This window comes from Photinus pyralis, unplaced genomic scaffold (assembly GCF_008802855.1).
Source record: "Photinus pyralis isolate 1611_PpyrPB1 unplaced genomic scaffold, Ppyr1.3 Ppyr1.4_LG8, whole genome shotgun sequence".
NCBI lineage: Eukaryota > Metazoa > Arthropoda > Insecta > Coleoptera > Lampyridae > Photinus > Photinus pyralis.
Genome location: NW_022170819.1, coordinates 34,951,545 through 34,972,062, shown reverse-complemented (window position 1 = coordinate 34,972,062; position 20,518 = coordinate 34,951,545). Strand labels below are relative to the sequence as shown.

Here is a 20,518-nt window from a genome sequence, read left to right as displayed (position 1 = left end):
TGACAGGTCCGTTATCTACTTTCAAAACTAAAAGATAACGGCGCAGAAACCAGTTTTGAAACGAATGCAAATATACTATCTCATTTCAAAATGTTGCCATATACTATTTTGATTGTAGGATGATTCGCCCCCGAAAATTCGCCCCCGGAATATTCGCCCCCAAGAAAACTCACCCCCAAGTAAATTCGTACCCGGACTATTCGCCTCCGTAAGATTCGCCCCAGAAAGATTCGCCCCGGAATCGCCCCCGGCAAGTTCGCCCTCGACAAATTCGCTCGTGGAAGATTCGCCCCCGGCGATTCCGCTCCCGTGGGATTCGCCCCATAAGATTTATTAATCCTCGGAGGTAACAGGGCCAGGGTTAATAAATGTTATGGGGCGAATCCTACGGGGGCGAATCTTCTAAGGGCGAATTTGTCGGGGCCAATTTTTGTTGGGGGCGAATATTCCGGGACGAATTTACTTGGGGCCGAATTTACTTGGGGGCGAATTTATTTGGGGCGAATATTCCGGGGGCGAATTTTCGGCGGCGAATTTACCGTGGCGAGTTTTCCGGAGCGAATACACGACGGCCCTTTTGATTGCATTACAATGAATACAACTCTCCTTCAGTGACAATGAATTAGGAAACATAGGTAACGGACCGTGTACATTAGAATTTGGCGACGGTGTGATAATCTGTGTCTCTCTATTAAATATATTAAGAAAGTACGTCTCTTCACCGACTACCCCGTTATTGATACATCACTAGTTAACAACAACAACTTACTTAAACTCTACTTACAAATTAAGCTACTTAGGTAGTACTTTCGTAACATATGGCACCACAACGGTAACACGAGACTTTTTAGAATTTTCAAATGATGCACAATTTCTCGGAACGCTTTCATTTCTGGCGCATACTTGTACTTTAAAAGTTACGAGCAAACTACGTAAACATTTACACAGCAGTTTTAGCAGTGGTTCTTTGTGATACGTCTCGACCACATTAGCTCGGATAATCGTGGTTCTACTGTATTAATTTTTGCAGAAGTAATTAAGGATTTTTCGTATTAGATTATAGGGACTTTGTTGTATTTGAAATGTTTGGAATTTTTAAAAAGGGGCTTCAATCGTTAGTAAAATGCTCTGGAATCAGCAGGCGAAGGGTAAGTTGACGCGAGTCCCGGAGGGAAATTCCTCTCCTGTTCAGACATGCCCTGGTGGAACGTCTATTATTTGTTTTACGTCGATTTTGCACTTTAGCTTTGAAATATTCAGGTTTCTCAAGCCTGACATTTCGTGTAAAACCTGGCCTGGCAGACGAATTGGCATTCAATTCATTACCATTTTTTTGCACTAAACCAATCGATCATGCAAGGTTTTCAAGCAATTTCCGTGAAAGGTATGACTTAAGGCGCTTCCAAAAACTAATTACAATATCCAATCAATACATACGTATAACAATAATTAACGAAGCGAATTTTGTATTAAAGCAATTGTGAACGTCTGGCTCGATGATTGATTATATTGCAAGCACTGTTATGCCATTTATTTGTTTAACCTTTGGCTCTCTTTTTTTTGCAGGTCAAAAGTAAGGCTAACGTTTCGTCAGTTAACCGATGGAAAACACTTCATTCAACTAATATACGACGATCGTGACAATATAATAGACTGCGAGTATCTTCATCAAAGAGATCAAGTCGAGTTGTTCTTGGTGAAGTTCAACGAAGATCTAATTAAGACTACCTCAAACGTTACTGTAGATAGTTTAGATGATAGGAGACTGCCGGACGATATTAGGCCATGGTGGCACTACTCGAAGCTCAGGGATTTATGTAGGAAGAGTCACAAGGCGATAAGGAAGAGTCTGCGAGAGGTTAGGCAGCGAGAAGAATCGAGTCGCAAAAGGTATTCCTCTCCTGAGAGCGAAAGTGGCAATTAGTGCCACTTAATTCCGCTTTTACTCGTACTTGTAAATAAGCAAAATCCCCTTGAATTGTGCTTGAATTGTGTCCGCTTTTTTTGGGTAGGCGGGTTGTTATTAACTATACACGTTTTAGGTTAAATTTGTACTTTACTAACATCACACGAATCTTTTGCACGCAAATATCGTCGAATTATGACCGACCCTAATTATAGCTTATGCACTCATTACATAAAGTTATTGTTACCACAAATAACGCGTCGTTATTTAAACGTCCTTCTTTTTCCGCTTGAAGAAATATTTAGATGGAAGAGGGTCTAATTTTGAAATCTCAAGGTGCGCCCGGACGGCTTTGGCACTAATCTGCACCGCGTTCAAATATAAATCGATTATAATAACGAGCTCTTGTATGTCTTTTCACTGACGATAATTCATCGTAAAATAACAAAAGTCCAAGTGAAACTTTACAACCGCTCCTACCATAGAAACGATTGCCGGTGGTAAACCGTAAATTACCGTCCAACATTTATTGAAATGGGCAAATTGAAAGTGGTCGCAGTGATGGTGATTGGAGAATTGCAAACGTTAACAATCCCAATTTCGATTTACAACAGACATTTTTTTGTTTATGACCTGATAACGATGTAACTTCCCATAGCTTCCTTTCCATCCATATCAGAATTGTGAATGCAATCAGGAACCGAATTTTGTAAACGAACAGTGAAAATATCAACCGAGAAAGTATCTACACAAAATAATAAAACATCCCCCAACAATTTCCCAAGTTGATCCAATTTCAGAATATCCAATATCTTGTAAAATTTCCTTTCAAAACCCCCTTTTTCTGAATTTATGACGGGAAATCCCAAATTTAGATACCTACTTTGTAACTTTGCGATCCTGATGGGTCGTATTTTGCGTTATTAATGGTAAAACAGCCATACAATCAAAAATCCAATCATTTTAAAAAAGTTTTGTTTCCTCACTGGCATAATTTATCAATGTTCGGCAGTGTGTCAATTTTTCCCTTGTATTTGAGGGTTTACTAACATCGAGCAAAAGCACCAATTAATCGTCCTTAAACTTTTTACCGATTGTCGTTTAATAAAGAATCTTATTACCACCCCCTATATATACTTCAAATTTTCGGTATCCCTCGGAGACGAATTTTTTTCCCACCCAATTTTTCCTAATCGCATCGAAAAACCGAAACGCACCCAAAGAAAACCAACCTTCGGCCAGGTTTGCTATACTTGTACTTTGAGTCTTATCTGCTTGCACAATCGCTTTTTATCTGTAAGCGCTTCATTCTATTGCATTTTAGTACTGTTCTTTTTCTTTACTTACTTTACATACAATTGTCTTAATTCATACACAAGGAAATATGCCATCTTCAGTCACTAGGATACATTTAGAAGGCACTCTTGGTACTCCTCGGTGCTGTAATCGCTGTATTCCTCTGCGAACTCTGGATAATAATGAATCTCATTGCCGTCACAGCATCGACAGGTTTGGTCCATGATTCCTCTGTTATCCCAGACATATTTAATATCTTGTAAGGAAAGAGACTTACATAAGTTCTTTTCCTTCACATCTCAGAATCGGCCATACACGGCGGTCGAATTACATTTTAGTTCAGGTAGGAACCCACCGTTTGACCTTCAGTGAAATTAACCTAAGTAGTTCAGCGACGAACCACACCGTTTGACCTGCAGTGACCTTGTTTTAGTTCAGGACAGAACCCACGTGTATGCTCTTCAGTGACCTTGGAATGCCCCCTGAACACAGGGAATGATTTTGAACTTGTCGCATGCGCAGATCTCTAGGTCACTCAGATCTCGTGGATTGGTTCTTGGTGGAGTGCATAGCAAACCGGACAGTGGTCATTCCGGTATTCTGCCTCGGACTTGGTTTTAGATCATAATTTTTGCTGCGTCAGTAACGACTAATAATTGGGGGTCCTCAGAGTTGGAGTCGGGCGATTACCGGTAAAGAATCCCTTGGCTGATAAGATATCCTCGCTCAGCCCATCGGGAGTACTTTTCTGGGGTGGCCTTGAACGGCTGGAGGACGAGAGCCCATCATACCCCAACGACTGCGACCGCTTCCCGTTCTGTAGAATTCCTTTCAGTGGGGTTGAGGAGGCGGGTGGCGTATTCAACTGGGCGCTTCTTGTGCTTATCTCCTTGGCCCAGGACTAAGGCGTACCCACTGGTGTCGGTGCGTAATCTAAAGGGCAGGCTGGGGTCCGCCAGAAGTAAAATGGGTTGTTAGCAGTTTCTTTAGCTCAATGAAGAACTGCGTCTGCTGCTCAGTCGATGCCATTTTTTAGTTTCGAAAACGATCGCGGGGGCGTTTCTAAGCCCGAACGGCATCCTTTTAAAACGATATAAGCCAAAAGGCGGTTTTATCGTGATCCTCGCATCGTACGATGAATTTCCAGTATCCAACACGTGAAGGAAGTCATCCATCCTCAGTAATGGATAACTAGCGGAGATGGAGAGGGAATTCAATCGGCGATAATCAATGCTCTTACGGTCCCGTCCCGTTTGGAGACCATGACGACAAGGACGGCCCAGGTGAAATCACATTCTTCTACCAACCCCAGTTCCAACATGCGCACGAGTTCCTTCTGGGGCAAGTCTCGTTTTGCTGGCGGCAGCCGCGAAAACTGTGCGTTCTGCTCTTGGAGCCAGGCGCTTTTCCGATTCGCGTAATCCAGTCCCCAGATGGGTTTGCAGGCACAGACAGGAAACGGAAATGCCTTCCGGACCGTTCTGGGTCCCTTGCGTTCCGACTTGGTGGTTTCTACAGCTATTAGTGTTACTTAAAGTGGCATTTTGGGGTTGTTTTAAGTAGACTTTCGGGCGCGCGTAGGAGTGTTATGCCTAATTTAGTGAAGGTGGCGTTAAGGGTACGTTACAGTCCATAATTTTAAAAATTCAGGCTCCAATGGCCACATTTCTGTCTTTAAGGACCTTGTTTTTAACCAGCCGTTACTGTTAGCGATCCAAAACACTTCTTTGTTTATCACAATGAATTTAATGTTAGATTAATTGATTCCGTCTTGGAACGTGCTTCTCCGACTCGAAAATGGTCCTTCTCGTAGATTTTACCACTCGTAAAAAAAACGACATTGGGCTAACTTCAAAAAATTTGGTTTCAATCACCGCTGCTTAACGATCCGATTGAAAGAGAGTAACAACGGTCTTGTTTAGAATGTTGTACTTAAAATAAAACTGGTAACATTTTATCTCTGTACAAATGGAAGTTTTAGCGCACGTATGACGGTACGTAGCCATTCGCGAAATTAGCTGTGAAACGCGAAAATAAAATTCTCACACGCAAATAATACGTGCTAGCTCTTTGAAAATCTAACCTCGTCTGCCGAAAACTCCTTTACAATCCAGTCAAACCAACGTTTTATCTCCAAAATGCGTATCTTTATCAAAAATAAACGCGTTGCTATCGCTTTTATTTCAAGACATACTTTCGTTCACATTCGCTATGAAGCGGTATATGTATAAATTTTCCTATGTTGAACAAAATACAAATTAAAAACAAAATTTTTGAAGCGGAAAAGCGACCACCTGTTGAAGATGATTTCCTTGTCGTATTGATAGTGAATGGTGGCAAAACCGAAATGTAAAAATAAAATGAAATTCCATAGTTAGAAATTTCCAGTTTATTAAAAGCAATAGTCAATTGTTTAAAATGCTAAGGTTCAATTAATAAATGCAAAACTCTCAGTCAACATTTTGAACCAATGAAGAAGTACGACAGACCAGAGGAGTAAGAAATCGTTTAATCTCCTGTAACAGTCGTTGGAGTACGGAAGTTAATTTTTGAAAAGGTATTATTCAATTTTATCCAAAACACATGTTTGAAGAAGCTTGGGGTTAAATGTGCACCTGCTTCCATAGATGCACCCATTTTTGTTTCCGAACACCCACTGCTTCTATCAGTATGCGTACCTTCTTTGAGCACACTCGCTTTTATACTTTCGCATGAACCCAACCCTCTTTCCCTTTACTATTACTTCATTTGCCTAAGTACCATTTTTTGCCACATACAGGTCAAGACAAACGCGAGCGATTTCGGACTACCTAATATGGCCGGGCACCCTTTGGTGCGGTTACGACGACATAGCGCCTTCCTATACAAACTTGGGGGCTATGTCGAACACAGACAGGTGCTGCCGAAAACACGACCACTGCAAGTTGAACATAGACGGATTCACTACCAAGTATCACTTCTACAATCCGAAACCTTTTACTATGTCGCACTGTTTTTGCGACAACAGGTAGGATTTTTATTTTGTTTTATTTTTTGTTTTTTTTTTTTTCGTTTAGTTGTTATGAATTCACACACACTTAATAGAGAAGTGGTTTAACGCCGGCACTAAAATGGTACAAATTCTAACCCTTTTTTTTGAAAACTGAATTAAGAAACACGTTAAATATTTGTATAAAAACACTAAATTTCCCGTTGTCCCTATTCCTAATGTGTTTCGCAGAGATAACTAGTTTGGAGCAGAAATAATCGGCAAGGCAGTAAGTTATGAATGAGTATAATGACGTCAGAGATGCTTAAGGGATCTCTCCTGGTCCCCTCCTCAGTCTACGTGCGAGGTTTTTGTTTCTGTCGGGCGAGGTCTAAATTTTTGCCGAGAGAATGTAGGAATGGAGGGGGGGGGGGGGAGTCTAAAGAGAATACTTCGATTACCCTTGTTAGAAAATATCACGAAAGAAGGGGGTGAAGATTTTATATATTGGGCAGGAGAAGAACGTAGCACTGAGGGTATGAGCATATGGAAAGAAGATGTCGATTATCCTCCTTACAAAATGATCACGGGAGGTGCTTTAAGCTTTTGGCGAGAAAATATAACGCTAGGGATCTGGGAATGTGAAATACCGCCCCTGTAAAGAAGACTTTGGTTAATCTACTTAGACCATGAGAGTCCGACAGCTCTAAATATTTTGCGTGAGAACCTGGTCGTATGGAGCAAAGAAGACCCATCGTTACTGTAGTGATCTTAGGGGCCCTTGTATCCGGACCTGACACTTTGACTCACTCCTCGACTCAACCTATATTTGGAAAATGACAAGCAGAGTCATCTAACTTCCATGTCGAAAAGTCGGATGTTTCGCACCACTTTTAAATCTTGGCAATGGCCGGTTTTCACTGGATGGTACAAATGCGACTCCTACATTGTGGAAGTATACTATGGTGGTTCTTATTATGTGTTGGGATGTGAGACCCAATCAGAAAGAGATTTGAATTTTAACTTTTTTTGTGCGTAAGAGAAGACAAGAAAACAAAAATTTATTACGCACACAAAAGGAAAAAAGATACCAAAGCAAATGCAGTTAAATAAATTCTACATGAGGTACTTCGTCCACGGAATAAACGGTTATAGTCGACACGGCAACATCACACTATTAATATACTTCCACGTGAATACATCAACGGTATCAAATAATAACACATTGTGACACGAAATTTCAAGATTGATGGTTACGAGACAAGAATAAAATGATTACTATCTGTAATTGCATACCTGTCCCGCCATCGGAATGTAGCTAACTTTTTGCCAGGTTTCGTCTCGAAAAAATCCTGTTCTCCGGCAGCTGCGCAGAATCGTCTCTTGAATTTACTTTCACTGTAAGGTGGACTGCCTATCGTCAGGGGGTCTGTCATCACAGCGTAATCGAATATTTGCCAGTAGCGCCGAGGCCCCTCAGCATTTCAGCAAAGACGACTTCCAAAATGACCATGACAGTGACGGATGCTCTAAGCCTATGACTGGAGAACGTATCACAGGAATGTGGGCATACTCCCCAGAACATAGGACTCAGATTCTTCTTCTCAGAAGATCGTCATGAGACTGCTGTGCACTGGGGATTTAGGGGGTATGGAGCATTCCCAACCCCGAAGGCTTCGACTTCCTTCCTTAGGAAATGAGAGTGGTGAGGGCTATAAAGCACCGGGGAGTCTGGGAATACCCCAGTTTCATACTCTGGAAGAGTCTATTCAAGACCCTTTTTACAGGTTTTAGCTCATTTGAATTACTTGTCAAATATTAGACTTATATTTTCCTGATAATGTTTTTTCCCAAAACTCACAGAAATACAGAAAGGTGTAAATGGGAACTGCCATTTTCTAGGCTATTGGGTTCTTTTAATGAAAAATGTTTCATCCAAACATTAGGTATTGTATCAGAATGCCAGGAACGTAAGAAGGTAAATAGGAAATAATTATTGACTGGCACTTTTTACATATTCATTCATCAAAAAATGAGTAGGATAATTTATGGTCAAATATATTCTAGGGTAAGTCTTCTTCCTGTATTATTCTTAAACACAAGCAATAAATCTCAGGATAACAGAAATATGAGATCTAAGTTGGTCAATTTCTCGTCCAAAAAGTATCTGGATCACAGGAACGAAAGAAGATGCAAATAACAACTAAATTGATTTACTGGCAACTATTTTAGTGCTCCTGTTATATAAATGATTTCATCCAAAAATATTGTATCAGGATCCAATAGGAAGTAATTCTTGTTACACGGCTCTTACCATATGAACTATGTCCCAATAAAAAATAGGTTCGTAACAGTATAAGAATGTGTATTTCAAAAATGATGGGATCAGAAGCACAGGAACGAAAGAAGATTTTTCAGATCTTACCTCCAAGCCCCATCAGACTGGACGAACTGCATTCACACAGATATTATCTGTATTTTTTTAATAAACTAAAACGGATTGCCAACCACTTCCAAACATCATTGTAACAGGATCACAGGAATGCGTGTAGGGGCGAATGGAGAAATAGGTCACCCACTTTCTACTGGATTAAATTTGTCTTCCAAAAATGCTGTTATCAGGATTACAGGAACGGTGGGTCTAAATACGAAATAATTTAATGATGATGCAAATCAACAATAACACTTATTAGACTATGGTGGTCACAAGAATATTGATATTTCGACACATTTATTAGTCTGTTCTATCGAAATAATAGCTATATTTATTATACAAGTGGGGAATAGTGAGTGTTTTTCGCTCGAGCATAAAGATTGGCTCCCGACGAGCGCAGCGAAGCAATTATGTGAGCGCTTATTCATTCCATATCTATTATGATGCTAAAAAAATGGCTGCAAATTTGCAATGAACATTTTTACTTTTTTTGTGCTGATACAAAAAAATCTTTCGAAGTTAGTCGGCGGTTGCTAACAAAAAAGCGGTCTATGGAAGATGCGAAAGATAGCCTTTCCCCTTTAGAGTGATGAGGATTTCCCTCTCGGTGGCCGATACGGAAAAGGCGATCCTGGGCAGAACCAAAATGCGACCCTTTCTACGACATTTTTCGGCTCATATACACTACATTTATTTACATTAACTGTTACCATACACGTTAACCCAGCTTATTTCAATTTAGTAGACGAAGGAGTTAACATAATTTTTTACAAAATTTAAGTTGTCACTTCTGATTTTTCAGTTTTACCAACTTAAAGAATGACGAAATATAAGTAACTTAATCTCAGATTACGACGAAATGAACTGAACGGTTAATTAAGATTGTGCACAATTTTGCGCTTCTCCCGCAAATTTTTTTTGTTAAAAACGCTTAATTAAGGTTCCCTCTAGTCATTTTTATTAATTTAATGATCGGATCTGGTGGTCTCAATAACGTCACGTACCCAACTTTTCTTCTGTTCTTGTATTGAATGGAAGTCTTTTCATTTGCAAAGACGGCGATTTTTATAAGAAAAGGTCAAGTGACATTTCCAATGGCAATCACGGAGAACTACGAAGAATTAGCCCAATTAGTTAGAAATGTATTCGAGTATAACGTCAATTATACCTATTTCATATATTTTCAGAGGAATTTTAATTTTCTTGCGACATGGGGACTTTATTTCTAGGATAAACAAGTTTTTTGGAGAGTTGACACTTTTCCAAAACGTATATTTTGAAAATAGTTTGGAAAGATGTATGGCTCAAACTGCAACGACTTTTATTTCGAATCGAAACATTTTTTACTTTCCCTTTTTGTGGAAAATTTTAACTTTTCCAAAAAGTATATCTCCAAACCGTTTTAGAAAAGGTTTATAGCACGAAAGTCATTGAAAGTTGTCGTGGCATTTATGTTTTTCTCTTTCTCTATGAGACATTTTTTCTAGGATAGAGGATTGAATGACATTAAAACGAATTTAAGCGTGAGACTAAAATTTTTTTAAGAAAATACCAATTTTCCAGAACCAGAACGTAGAACTCGAAACCAGTTTGGAAAAAAGTGGAGGAAAGTTGTCACATCTTTTATTTATTATCAACATTTTCCTCTCTTTCACTAGGAAGCGCTTTTTCCTGGATGAAGCATTGAAAAAATATCAAGTAAAAATCTTTTCCGGGAAATTGGCATTTTTCCAAAACGTATATCTCGAAAACTGTTTGGAAAATGTATAACTCTTAGTTGAAATGCACGAAATATACTTTTTGTGTGTATTGACGCTTTTAGCAGTATTTCTAATGAAATTTGTACACTTTTTGGTGAGTATGATCACACTAAACCCATCTTTCACAAATTGAAGCCCGAATCCAAAATTTTCCTCCCTCCTTCCTAAAACTTTAATCTGTGGAACTACTTTTTTGGCCGTTTGTTCACGGATTGTAGTGCTTCTGAACGAAGTGAAAGAATAGGAGTAAAGAAGGTTATTAAAAAAATTGTAATTAGTTAAATTACGCAACCCTTAAGTCTAGACCATAAAAATCGTTTAAAGGTAATGGTAGAAAAAGAAACCCGTCTCCACAAGTATGACTTTATAAAGTATAACGTATTTCTAATTAAGTTCGAGAGAAAAATAGGACGTCGCGTCGCGAGCGTCGACGCGGAATAAATGTGATTTGTAAGCGGGCCCTTATCTGACACGTTCGACTTTTCCACAAAACGCGAGCGAGAAAAATTCAAGCACAATTCCTGTAAATGGGGATATTTAGGTTAAGTGTACGAAATGTCTCATTTTATCGATGGTGTGTCCAGAAGGAAACGGAGCATCGTCGACTGGCTACAAATACCGGGCACCAAATGGTGCGGCAAGGGTTTTTCGGCCGAGAAGTACACGGAGCTTGGCGGATTTTCGCGGACGGACAAGTGCTGCAGGAGGCACGACACAGCGTGCCCCTTTTGGATTGGCGGGTTCGAGACCAAGTATGGACTGTTCAATTGGAGGGTGAACACTTTAATGCACTGTAGTTGCGATGACCGGTTAGTACCTACCTTTTCTTTGTTGATATTTTAGATTTACTAACTTTTACTTATCGCTGAACTTTACACAAAAAAATTAATCGGACTACAACTACACATCGATAAATAATTTCGACATACTCGGTGGTGACGTGGCGAGCGAATATTTTCACTTTTCCATTCTTTTTTACTTTATCACTGTCCGATTAAATCAGATTGAACATGAATTTCTGCAATAATAAAATACATGCAATACAAACGGCTTTAATTCGCCTATCTTTAAGAACGTACACTCCAAATTTTTTTAAATAATTTTTTGTACTTTAATCAATTATAAAGTCCGACGATTTTTCTTAAAGATATGCAACCCTTAATTTTTACATAGATAAAATAACGGTACCGCATATAAAAAATGTCCTTCTGCAGATGACGATATTAATACAAAAATAGGCTGGAGACGGCCGTTCTTACAAAGGCAATGATTCAGAAAAATTAAACAATTGAAACTGTACATTGGAACATTCCGTCGGTAGTTTAGTAATCCCTGTCTTCTAGACTTAGTTTTTTGAACGGCTAGTGCCTGTGTTTATGGACTGCGGTAAGCAATATTTTTAACTACCACAGGAGGAGACTTTTATTACGAATTCTAACTTATTATTGTTTCCTATGCGCCAGAATAAAAGACCTTTGTAGCAAAAAAAATATGCGACAGGCACGTTTAATTGATTTGACCTCGACCGAACACGGTAATAATTTTACGTGACGGTAATTCACCTAACTGTTCAAGTATTTTATCGTGTTTTCTTTAACTAATAATCCCTTTCGTTAGCGTGGATAAAAACTAACACGTTACAAGTAATACACTTTTGGGCGTTTTTGTATTACTTGTAAACGCACGGAACTCGCATTGTATATTTACGTTTCAAGAAAAATACCCAATTTCTGATGCCCGAAAGACTGCAAGTTTCACCTTGGCAAATGACGCATGAGATTTTTTCCCTGCTCGAACGGTTATGCAAAACTATTAGTCTGAACCACACAGGGATGCGCGAGTAACCCACAACTGAATTCCTTTTTTTTTTCTGATGCGAGCTCGGCGGTTAACACTACCGTGATTAAAAACCGAAACTGCTAACCCAAATCCGAACGAATTTTGAAAAGTTAATTGTATTTTGAACCGTGCTGTTAGGCCAAAACCAAATGAATTCAATTGCCGCATTTATTTTTTTAACTACGAGTAATTAACACCTACAGAATGGTTTATTATTATTAAAAACGGCCATTAAAATCACTGACTTCTCAATCAAATGGACTACAGACCAATTTCGAAAGAAAATTCAAAGGGCTGTAACTTTTGAACTAGTAACCCAATCTTGGAACTGTTGGAAATTATGGATTCTACAGGCCACATTCGGGCCTCAAAAAAAGGCAGTGTATAACCTTCCCTTTTTACCAAAAATCGACTACACCAAAATTTCTCGGGAAAACACTTTTTCTTATTAATTTTGGTGCGTAGAATCCAAAACAAGTCGTACTTTTTCGATTAGACTTCTCAATCAAAAGTTATGGACTAGAAACCAATTGCGAAAGAAAATTCAAAGGGCTGTAACTTTTGAACTAGTAGCCCAATCTTGGAACTGTTTGATATTATGGATTCTACAGGCCACATTTTATAAGAAAATTTTTGCTCCGGGTCGATCTGAGACAATTTTCTTTTCGGGCCTCAAAAAAGGCAGTTATTACCTTCCTTTTTTACCAAAAATCGACTACACCAAAATTTCTCGGGAAAACACTTTTATCAATTTTGCCAGTACCCCTTCGACTACCCTACTCACTCTACTAACAAATCTGTAACAATGCAATGCTATTCAAATTAGGCGTTACCGTTACAGATATTATTCCAAAGTAAATATTTTTTGAAGTCTCGAGAATCTTTTTCTAAGGACCTTTGACGTGGCCTTTCAGAAAATTCAAACGCGAATCAATTTAAACCTTTCGAAAAGTAACCCCCCCGTGAACGAATTTTGGAGCTGTGGTTTAACATCAAAATTTTCTCACAGCCTGATACCCATATAGCTGAATTGCAAAAGTTACTAAAGAAGGTTAATTAACAGAGCGTAATTGAAAACCACAACCAGACAATAGTCCACTATGTCTCATTCCGCATGCGTAGCATGACTACAAGTATCCAAACAAATTCTTTACGCTCAATATTTGACTGGCAGTTTATACCCGTGACAAAAGCTCTTAAGGTCATAAGGTCCCTTTAACGTTATAAGAAGTGGTTGAAAACACTAAAGTTTCTAAAACTCTTAAAAGACCTTTAAACTTCGTAAAGGACTCGTGAAGGATCTTGGAAACCAAATACTTTTGAACAATCTCAAGTTTCTTCAAATTTTCTCATTGATCCATGAAACCTATTAAAATCTGAGGCTAACAAACACTTCAAAGATTTAAAAAAACAGGAGGTTCTTGGAGACCCTCTGAGGTTCTTGGAGTTTGGAGATTATTGGGGACCCTTAAATGCTCTTAAATAACTTAACTCTAAAAGAAAGTATATTTATATAAGAAACTTATCATTGCGCAGTCTGCGCATGCGCACACCTGAGTAAAATATGCGATATGTTTGCCTTTACTAAAAGAACCACGTATATACAAATTTTGTCTGTAACACCTGTCACGTATTCTGAAAGCTAACCACTTAAGTTCTATCAAAGGGTTTTAAGTGCTACTAAAGACCCTAAAGTCTCAAAAAGACTCAAAGATCACTCTATTCAGGCCTCTTGAAGGCTTTTATGACTTCTTAAGACCCGTACACGAACAGTATTCTTCGGTTAAAAATGATAAGATACCGTCCATTCAATGGCTTGTTGCACAAGCAGAAGAAAAATTGGTAGGTGCAAAATTCACATCTAGTAAAGCTTACTATAAAGAATAGGAAAAGTTGTTTTCGTGGAAGTATCTTACGAACAAAGTTTTAAATGCATCGTTAATGCTGGCATATATGAAGGAAATTTAAGTATCCTATCCTTTGGTGCATTCCAGGGTGCATTCATTCATAACTTCAATGCTGCGATTAAGAAATAGAACAGATTTGGCAGCACGCGTTTTGAAAGTTTCAGACAAAGGATAGGTACAAGCCAAATCTTTTGCATTTACAAACTTTTTTGAGCCTAAAAACGATAAGTTTGATATTCCAAATCACATCATTTTTCGCGTTCTGTGGAATCTGACCTTGTCTTGATCCAAACTACCTGAATTATGAGTCAATATTGTTATTCAACATTTATTTCGGTGGGAAAACAGCCAAAGGTTTTTCTGGGTGGAACTATTGTTTTGAGAAGAATTTAAGAATCCTTTCTCTCTGTACGTTTCATGTAAGTACATGAAGTTACAGACGTAAGACCTAACTGACGGAGCTTTAATTAAAGAGTGGTCACACCAGTAGATGATGATTCACAATCGCCGCGGCATGAAAGTGCTACAAAATAACAAACAAGATCCTACACGGTGTTATTTCAAGTAATTACGAGCGCATATATTAGAATTAAACGTACGTAAGAATCGAAAAATTGAAAGTACACATACAATTAGTATCTCCCATCCCACAGACGCGCATATAATCCCAACCCTATTTGGCTTTCACAAAGTCCTCTCCGTCGTAAATATAAGAATTAATTTCATACCTATAATACCGGCGGTAAGAGCGCACCAAAGACATTTACTTTATGAATAATTTAAAGGCCGTCTAACGCTAGTCGAATTACAGTCAAAAGTGCATGGCGTAATTCCGTTAAAACTGCATCTCGAAATCGCCATTTTTACCTGCCGGACTGGAATTCGATCTCTTCCCCTTTTCGTTTGTTTTTTTACGCACTTGTGCGGAAACCATACACTTCATCGCGAGACGAATTTGACAAAGGCCATTTCATCGGACCGTTTGTAACTTTTTCAGACCAGAAATGCCTTTGTCCCGATTTGTTTGATTTACCGCTGGTATTCTTTAGAGATGTCAAAATGGTAGGTACCTGAGGAAAGTTGACTTAATGTTTACAGTTTATTCTTCTCGGCTCTCGAAGACGTCCTTTAAGTTCCACAAAACGGGCATTAGGCGATCGTTATCGGTCGCTTTCGGTACCGGAGTCAAAGTAATTTGATTTAATTTTATTAGTGCGGGATGTGGCGGCATCAAGAGGTGGGAATGTTTTGGATTATCTCATTAAGAGATCATATCGAAATGTTATACAACTGAAGGAATTGTTTGGACAAAGCTAATACCTAAAGCTAACACGAAAGGGCTGCTACCCTTTTAAAATTGAAATTTTGTTCTTCTATCCCCATGGATTTCTGGGTGCTGTGTCTACAATATTAATAAGGTTTATCTATGAGACAATCCGAACACCTTGGTATCAAACATGCATCATTTGTAAGTACGCTCTTCTGACAAGCCGTTTTCGAGATATTCACAGTTGAAGCTTTAACCCTACCGAAGGATGCATCATGCATGTCGTAGATATCTATCAGATTCCCTTTGCGAGCACCCTCTCCCTTTTCGAGATATGCGGAAAAGTTAAAAATAAATAAAATATTTTTCTTCTGGCACAGGTCCCCCAAGCATCATAGAAAATCCTCTGTGCGGAGAGAGTGGTGCTTTGAACCAGTTTCTACAACCTTGCGTCTAAAGAAGTTTTTGAAAATCCAAACCGTTTAGTTTTCGAATGTTGGAAATTCTCCAAAACCATTTTTATCTCACGTATTTTGTCAGATTTTTGGTTGTAGAATTAATTTCTGATCTGAGGCTTCTAAAAACAACGTGGATCTATTTGTTTGTACAGGGTGTTCCTAGATATGATGTAAACACGGAAGGGAAATACGGAAGGGACTAATTCTCTGACTTATTTTATGACTAAAAGTTCACATAAACGTAGGTCCGCAAACGCTTCGTTACCTATCTACAGGGTGTTATAATATTGCGACCTTTAAACCTTACATTTATAATCATATGCAAACACAAGGTACAATTCAAAATGCCAACTGTCAAAACTAATAAAAACAAGATATTATCCAGATAAGGCCAGAACCAACTGGACCATTTTCAAAGTTTTCTTTCGTTCAGCTAATTATCAAAAATTGATTTTTATTTTTGTATCGACAACGGTCGCAAATACAAAAAAATTCAAGAGACCAAACAACTCAGAAAATCAAATTCATATTTTACAATGCGTATTTCAAATTTGAAAAAAAATCTCAAAAGCTGCATAGAATATAAAAAAATCCTAAACAACCTTGAAATTTTAACACCCTGTAGACCAGTAACGAAGCCTTTGCAGACCTATGTTTATATGCACTTTTAGTCATAAAATACGCCAAAGACCAAATATATTATTACAAAATACTGATTTTTAAGACATTTATCTGTGTGAACTTTTAAAAGTGGCTTAAAAACGTAATTTACAGGGTTGCCATTTTTAAGTAATGAGAGTTTGTAATTTATGAACCTGTTTTATAAGAAGAAGAAAAATAATATTACAAAATCTTATGAAATTTGTGAAGTTTATATTGTGGTCTTTTAGAGTGCGTTTACAGGGTTGCCATTCATAACGGCCTACGGAGTGTTCAGGCCGGGACAATATGTACTAAACTCCGATGTTTAAATTTTTGTAGTCTAGCCAAACCTTTAGAATGTTTAAAATTCCGTTTACAAGGTTGCCATTTCTAAGTAAATGAGATTTTTCATGTATGATTATTCTCTGGCAGTTTTAAACTCAGATTAACAATATCTGAGGTTTTAAACGTTCCAAAGGGTGCAAAAAATTACAACATCTGGTTTTTAAAAGTTTTGAGTGTACCTTTAGGGTGGCCTAAAATTGCAGTTAAAGGGTTGCCACTTGTAAATAATTGAAATTTGGTAATTTATGAACTTTTGTGGTAGGTTTAAAACATTTTACAGGGTGTTCAAGCCCGAACACTAGTAAAAATTCAAGATTCTGATTTTTAAGACATTTTTGAGTCTGTGTCAACCTTTGGATTGCCTTAAATTGCAGTTAGGGTGGTTAAATGCAAACAATAATAAAATTACAAAATTCTATGGCAGTTTTTAAACTTTCTACAAGGTGTTCAAGCATAGAACAATCTAATTACAATATTCTGATTTTTAAGACATCTTTGGAGTCTATATCAACTCTTAGAATGCTTGAACTGCGTTTTTATTTCTAACGAATTGAGATTGCGTGATTTTTCGCATATCCTGTAGAAGCTTTTAGACGTTCTAAAGGCTGTTCAAGCGCGACCAAATACAAATTACAAAATCACAAATACAGATTTTGTGAACCTATAGAGTATCTTTAAACCTGGTTACAGGGTTGCCATTTGTAAGTAATTGAGATTTTGTAATTTATGAACATTTTGTGTTTTAAAACGTTGTACAGGGTGATTAAGCGCAAACAATTTTAAAATTACAAAATTTTATGCCAGTTTTTAAACTGGGCGTTCAAGCCAAGAAAAATGTATAATAACAAAATTCTGGGTTTTTAAGACACTCGTAGAACGTTTGAACATGTTTTTTCTGCGTTGTCATTTGTCAAAATTAAGATTCCGGACTTTTCGAATATCTTGCAGCCGTTTTTCAATGTTCTACAGGACGTTCAAGCGAGACCAGATAGAAATTCTGATTTTTAGACATCTTTGGGGCAATAATAAAACGTTAAATCCCGATTTTTAAGACATTTTTCAGTGTCCCACTTTAAACTTGGTTACAGGGTTGCCATTTGTAAATAATTGAGGTTTCGTATTTTATGAACATTTTGTGGAAGTTTTAACACACTCTACAGTGTTTTCAAGCACGAACAATAATAAAGATACAAAATCCTGACTTTTTAGACATTTTTGAGACTGTCAACCCTTAGATTGCCTTAAAATTGCAGTTACACGGTTGCCATTTGTAAATAATTAAGATTTCGTAATTTTTGAATATCCTGTAGAGGTTTTTGGATGTTCTACAGGGTGTTCAAGCGAAACCAAGTACAAAATGCTGATTTTAACGCATTTTTGAATCTGTGTGACCATTTAGAGTAGCCAAATGCCTTTTTGGAGTAATTATTAGGAGGTGTTTTTCTTGTGTCGACATGGAGGTTGCATTCGTTAATCTGCCCTCTACTCTTAGTAGTCCTATTGCATCCAGGAAGGGACTGAGTGTCTTGAGGTTGAGGGTTTGTTAGGTTTCTGTTAACAGCTTGGCCGCATGGACTGCTCCACCGAAGTTTTCTTCAACTTCATCAGGGCCACTTTACATTATGCCGTTAAGCTGGAGGTTTTTATTTCCCCATTTCCGCACAAATTGTCTTATAGTTTTGGACCAGTCAGCGTCATCTCGTTCAGGCTTTTTCTTGAACTGGAAGTGGCCGAGGCGTCAAATACCAGTCGTAATGTTGTGGTGGAGCTTTGCTATTTTGCAGGTGCCTAGGTACCCTATGTCGTGGATTCGGTCGGGGATTATCGTACATCTCAAATCAGATACTTTACCGAACGTCCGACAATTGTTAACTGATAATATTTGTTGTAAGCGTTCACATGCTATTTATTTCACAGATATTACTTCCTTAGCCTACGTTAATTACGTTAGTATGCAGGAAATGCTTAGGCGTCCACCTTGTCAACAATGTGCTTAGTATTGTTTTACTGCCTTTGCAGTTTACTTCCTAGTAGTCAAATAGTATACACATTTCCTTATTATTCTGCATTTCTTTGTTATTTTGGAAGCTTATATTTTCTTAATCTGTTCTAAATGAATAATATAATATTGAGATTCAGTGATTTAGAAACATATTCTACGTTTTATGCGCAAATAATAATAAAATTGCAAAATTCTGATTTTTAAACAACATGGAAAATTCAACAATAAATAAATAAACACATATCGCATATGGATTCTAAACCGGAGGTTTCTGTTAGCAGAGTCCCACCCCTGGGACTTGTAACTTGCCCCTCGTGCAGAATATGTAAGCCTAGAGTTGAGATTCGAGATTAATCTTAGATGTCGTAACTAGCTTGGTTTGTTTGAATCTTCATTCTGAAGGCTTAGAATTGCAGTTACAGGAATGCCATTTGTAAATAATTGAGATTTCTGAATTTATAACCATTTTGTGACTGTTTCAACAAAGTGTTAAACTGCGAATATTATTAAATATTACAGAATCCTGATTTTTAAGACGTTTTTGAGTCTGTGCGATCATTTAGAGCGATTTAAAATGTTACAGTGTTGCCATTTCTAAGTAATTAAACTTTCGTAACTGATGAGCAGTCTTTAAATGTTCACCCGCGAACAATAATTAAATTAGAAAATCGTAGACTTTTTTGGAGTTTGCGTGACTTTTGAGAGTGTCTTATAGTTGTATTTACAAGATTACAAGATTTCCATTTGTAAATAACTGAAATCTTGTCATTTATAAACATCCGTGGCAGTTTTAAATGTCCTACAGGGTGCCCAATTGCGAATAAATAAAAAAATTGAATATATTGATTTTAGGACATTTTTGAGGTCTGTATAAACCTTTAGTGTGCCCTAAAGTTGCAAGGTATAGGGTTACCATGTGTAAATAAATGAAATTTCGTCGCTTATAAATATCTGTAGCAGTTTTTGAAATGTTCTACAGGGCGTTTAAGCGCGAACAATACCTAAATTACAAAATCTTGATTTTTAGAGTTTTTCGACTTTGTGTAAACCATTATATAGGGTGTTCCCTATGATTAAATACGGAAGGGGCTAATTCTTTGGCTTATTTTATGACTAACAGTTCATATAAACATAGGCCCGCAAACCCTTCGTTATTGATCTACAGGGTGTTGAAATTTCAAGATTTTTAGCGCATTTTTACGAATAAAAAAAATGTTCTAACCCTTCATGGCATTCTAATGAAAAGTCTCAACGAAATAAATTGGTTTATACAAACTATAAGGAATTAATGTCCACTAACCATAGCCCCCCTCCTCGACCTCGTGATCGGGTATATTCCTTTATACCTCAAGAACGGATTGTCGGAAGGGGGTACTCACAAAGGGCTATTGAGACGTCTGCAAGAAATATATCCATTGGTAATGTCAAAACAAAAGCTATTTCGGTTAAAAAAATGCGCTTTGCACAATTCATACTTGTTTAAGTTGTTTTCTTTATATCTGGTGCAGTTTTTGAAATATTTTGCTCAAAGTTGAAATAAAAGTTACGCTGAAGGTTTTAGCACAGATTAATTTACTCATTGGTCATATCATTTTTTCTACTCGATTTTCTATCTCTGAATATTTCTTTTTGGTGCGCCACTGGTAGGTTGCAAAATAAGCATTTGATTTTTTGATTTGTTTGAAAACTGTCTG

At 37.7% G+C, this 20,518-nt stretch overlaps 1 protein-coding gene across 3 annotated transcripts in view; it reads left to right on the top strand.

The window, feature by feature from the left end:
• Positions 1 to 20,518, top strand: part of LOC116177975 — a 53,391-nt gene that overhangs the window by 17,172 nt on the left and 15,701 nt on the right. Inside the window, exons 2-4 of one of the 3 annotated variants that reach the window (XM_031497174.1) lie at positions 1,567 to 1,890; positions 5,982 to 6,209; positions 10,949 to 11,173. In XM_031497174.1, the coding sequence (XP_031353034.1) occupies positions 1,567 to 1,890; positions 5,982 to 6,209; positions 10,949 to 11,173 (777 nt within the window). The remainder of the gene's footprint in view (positions 1 to 1,566; positions 1,891 to 5,981; positions 6,210 to 10,948; positions 11,174 to 20,518) is intronic. The other 2 variants (XM_031497176.1, XM_031497175.1) reach the window with 2 other exon arrangements.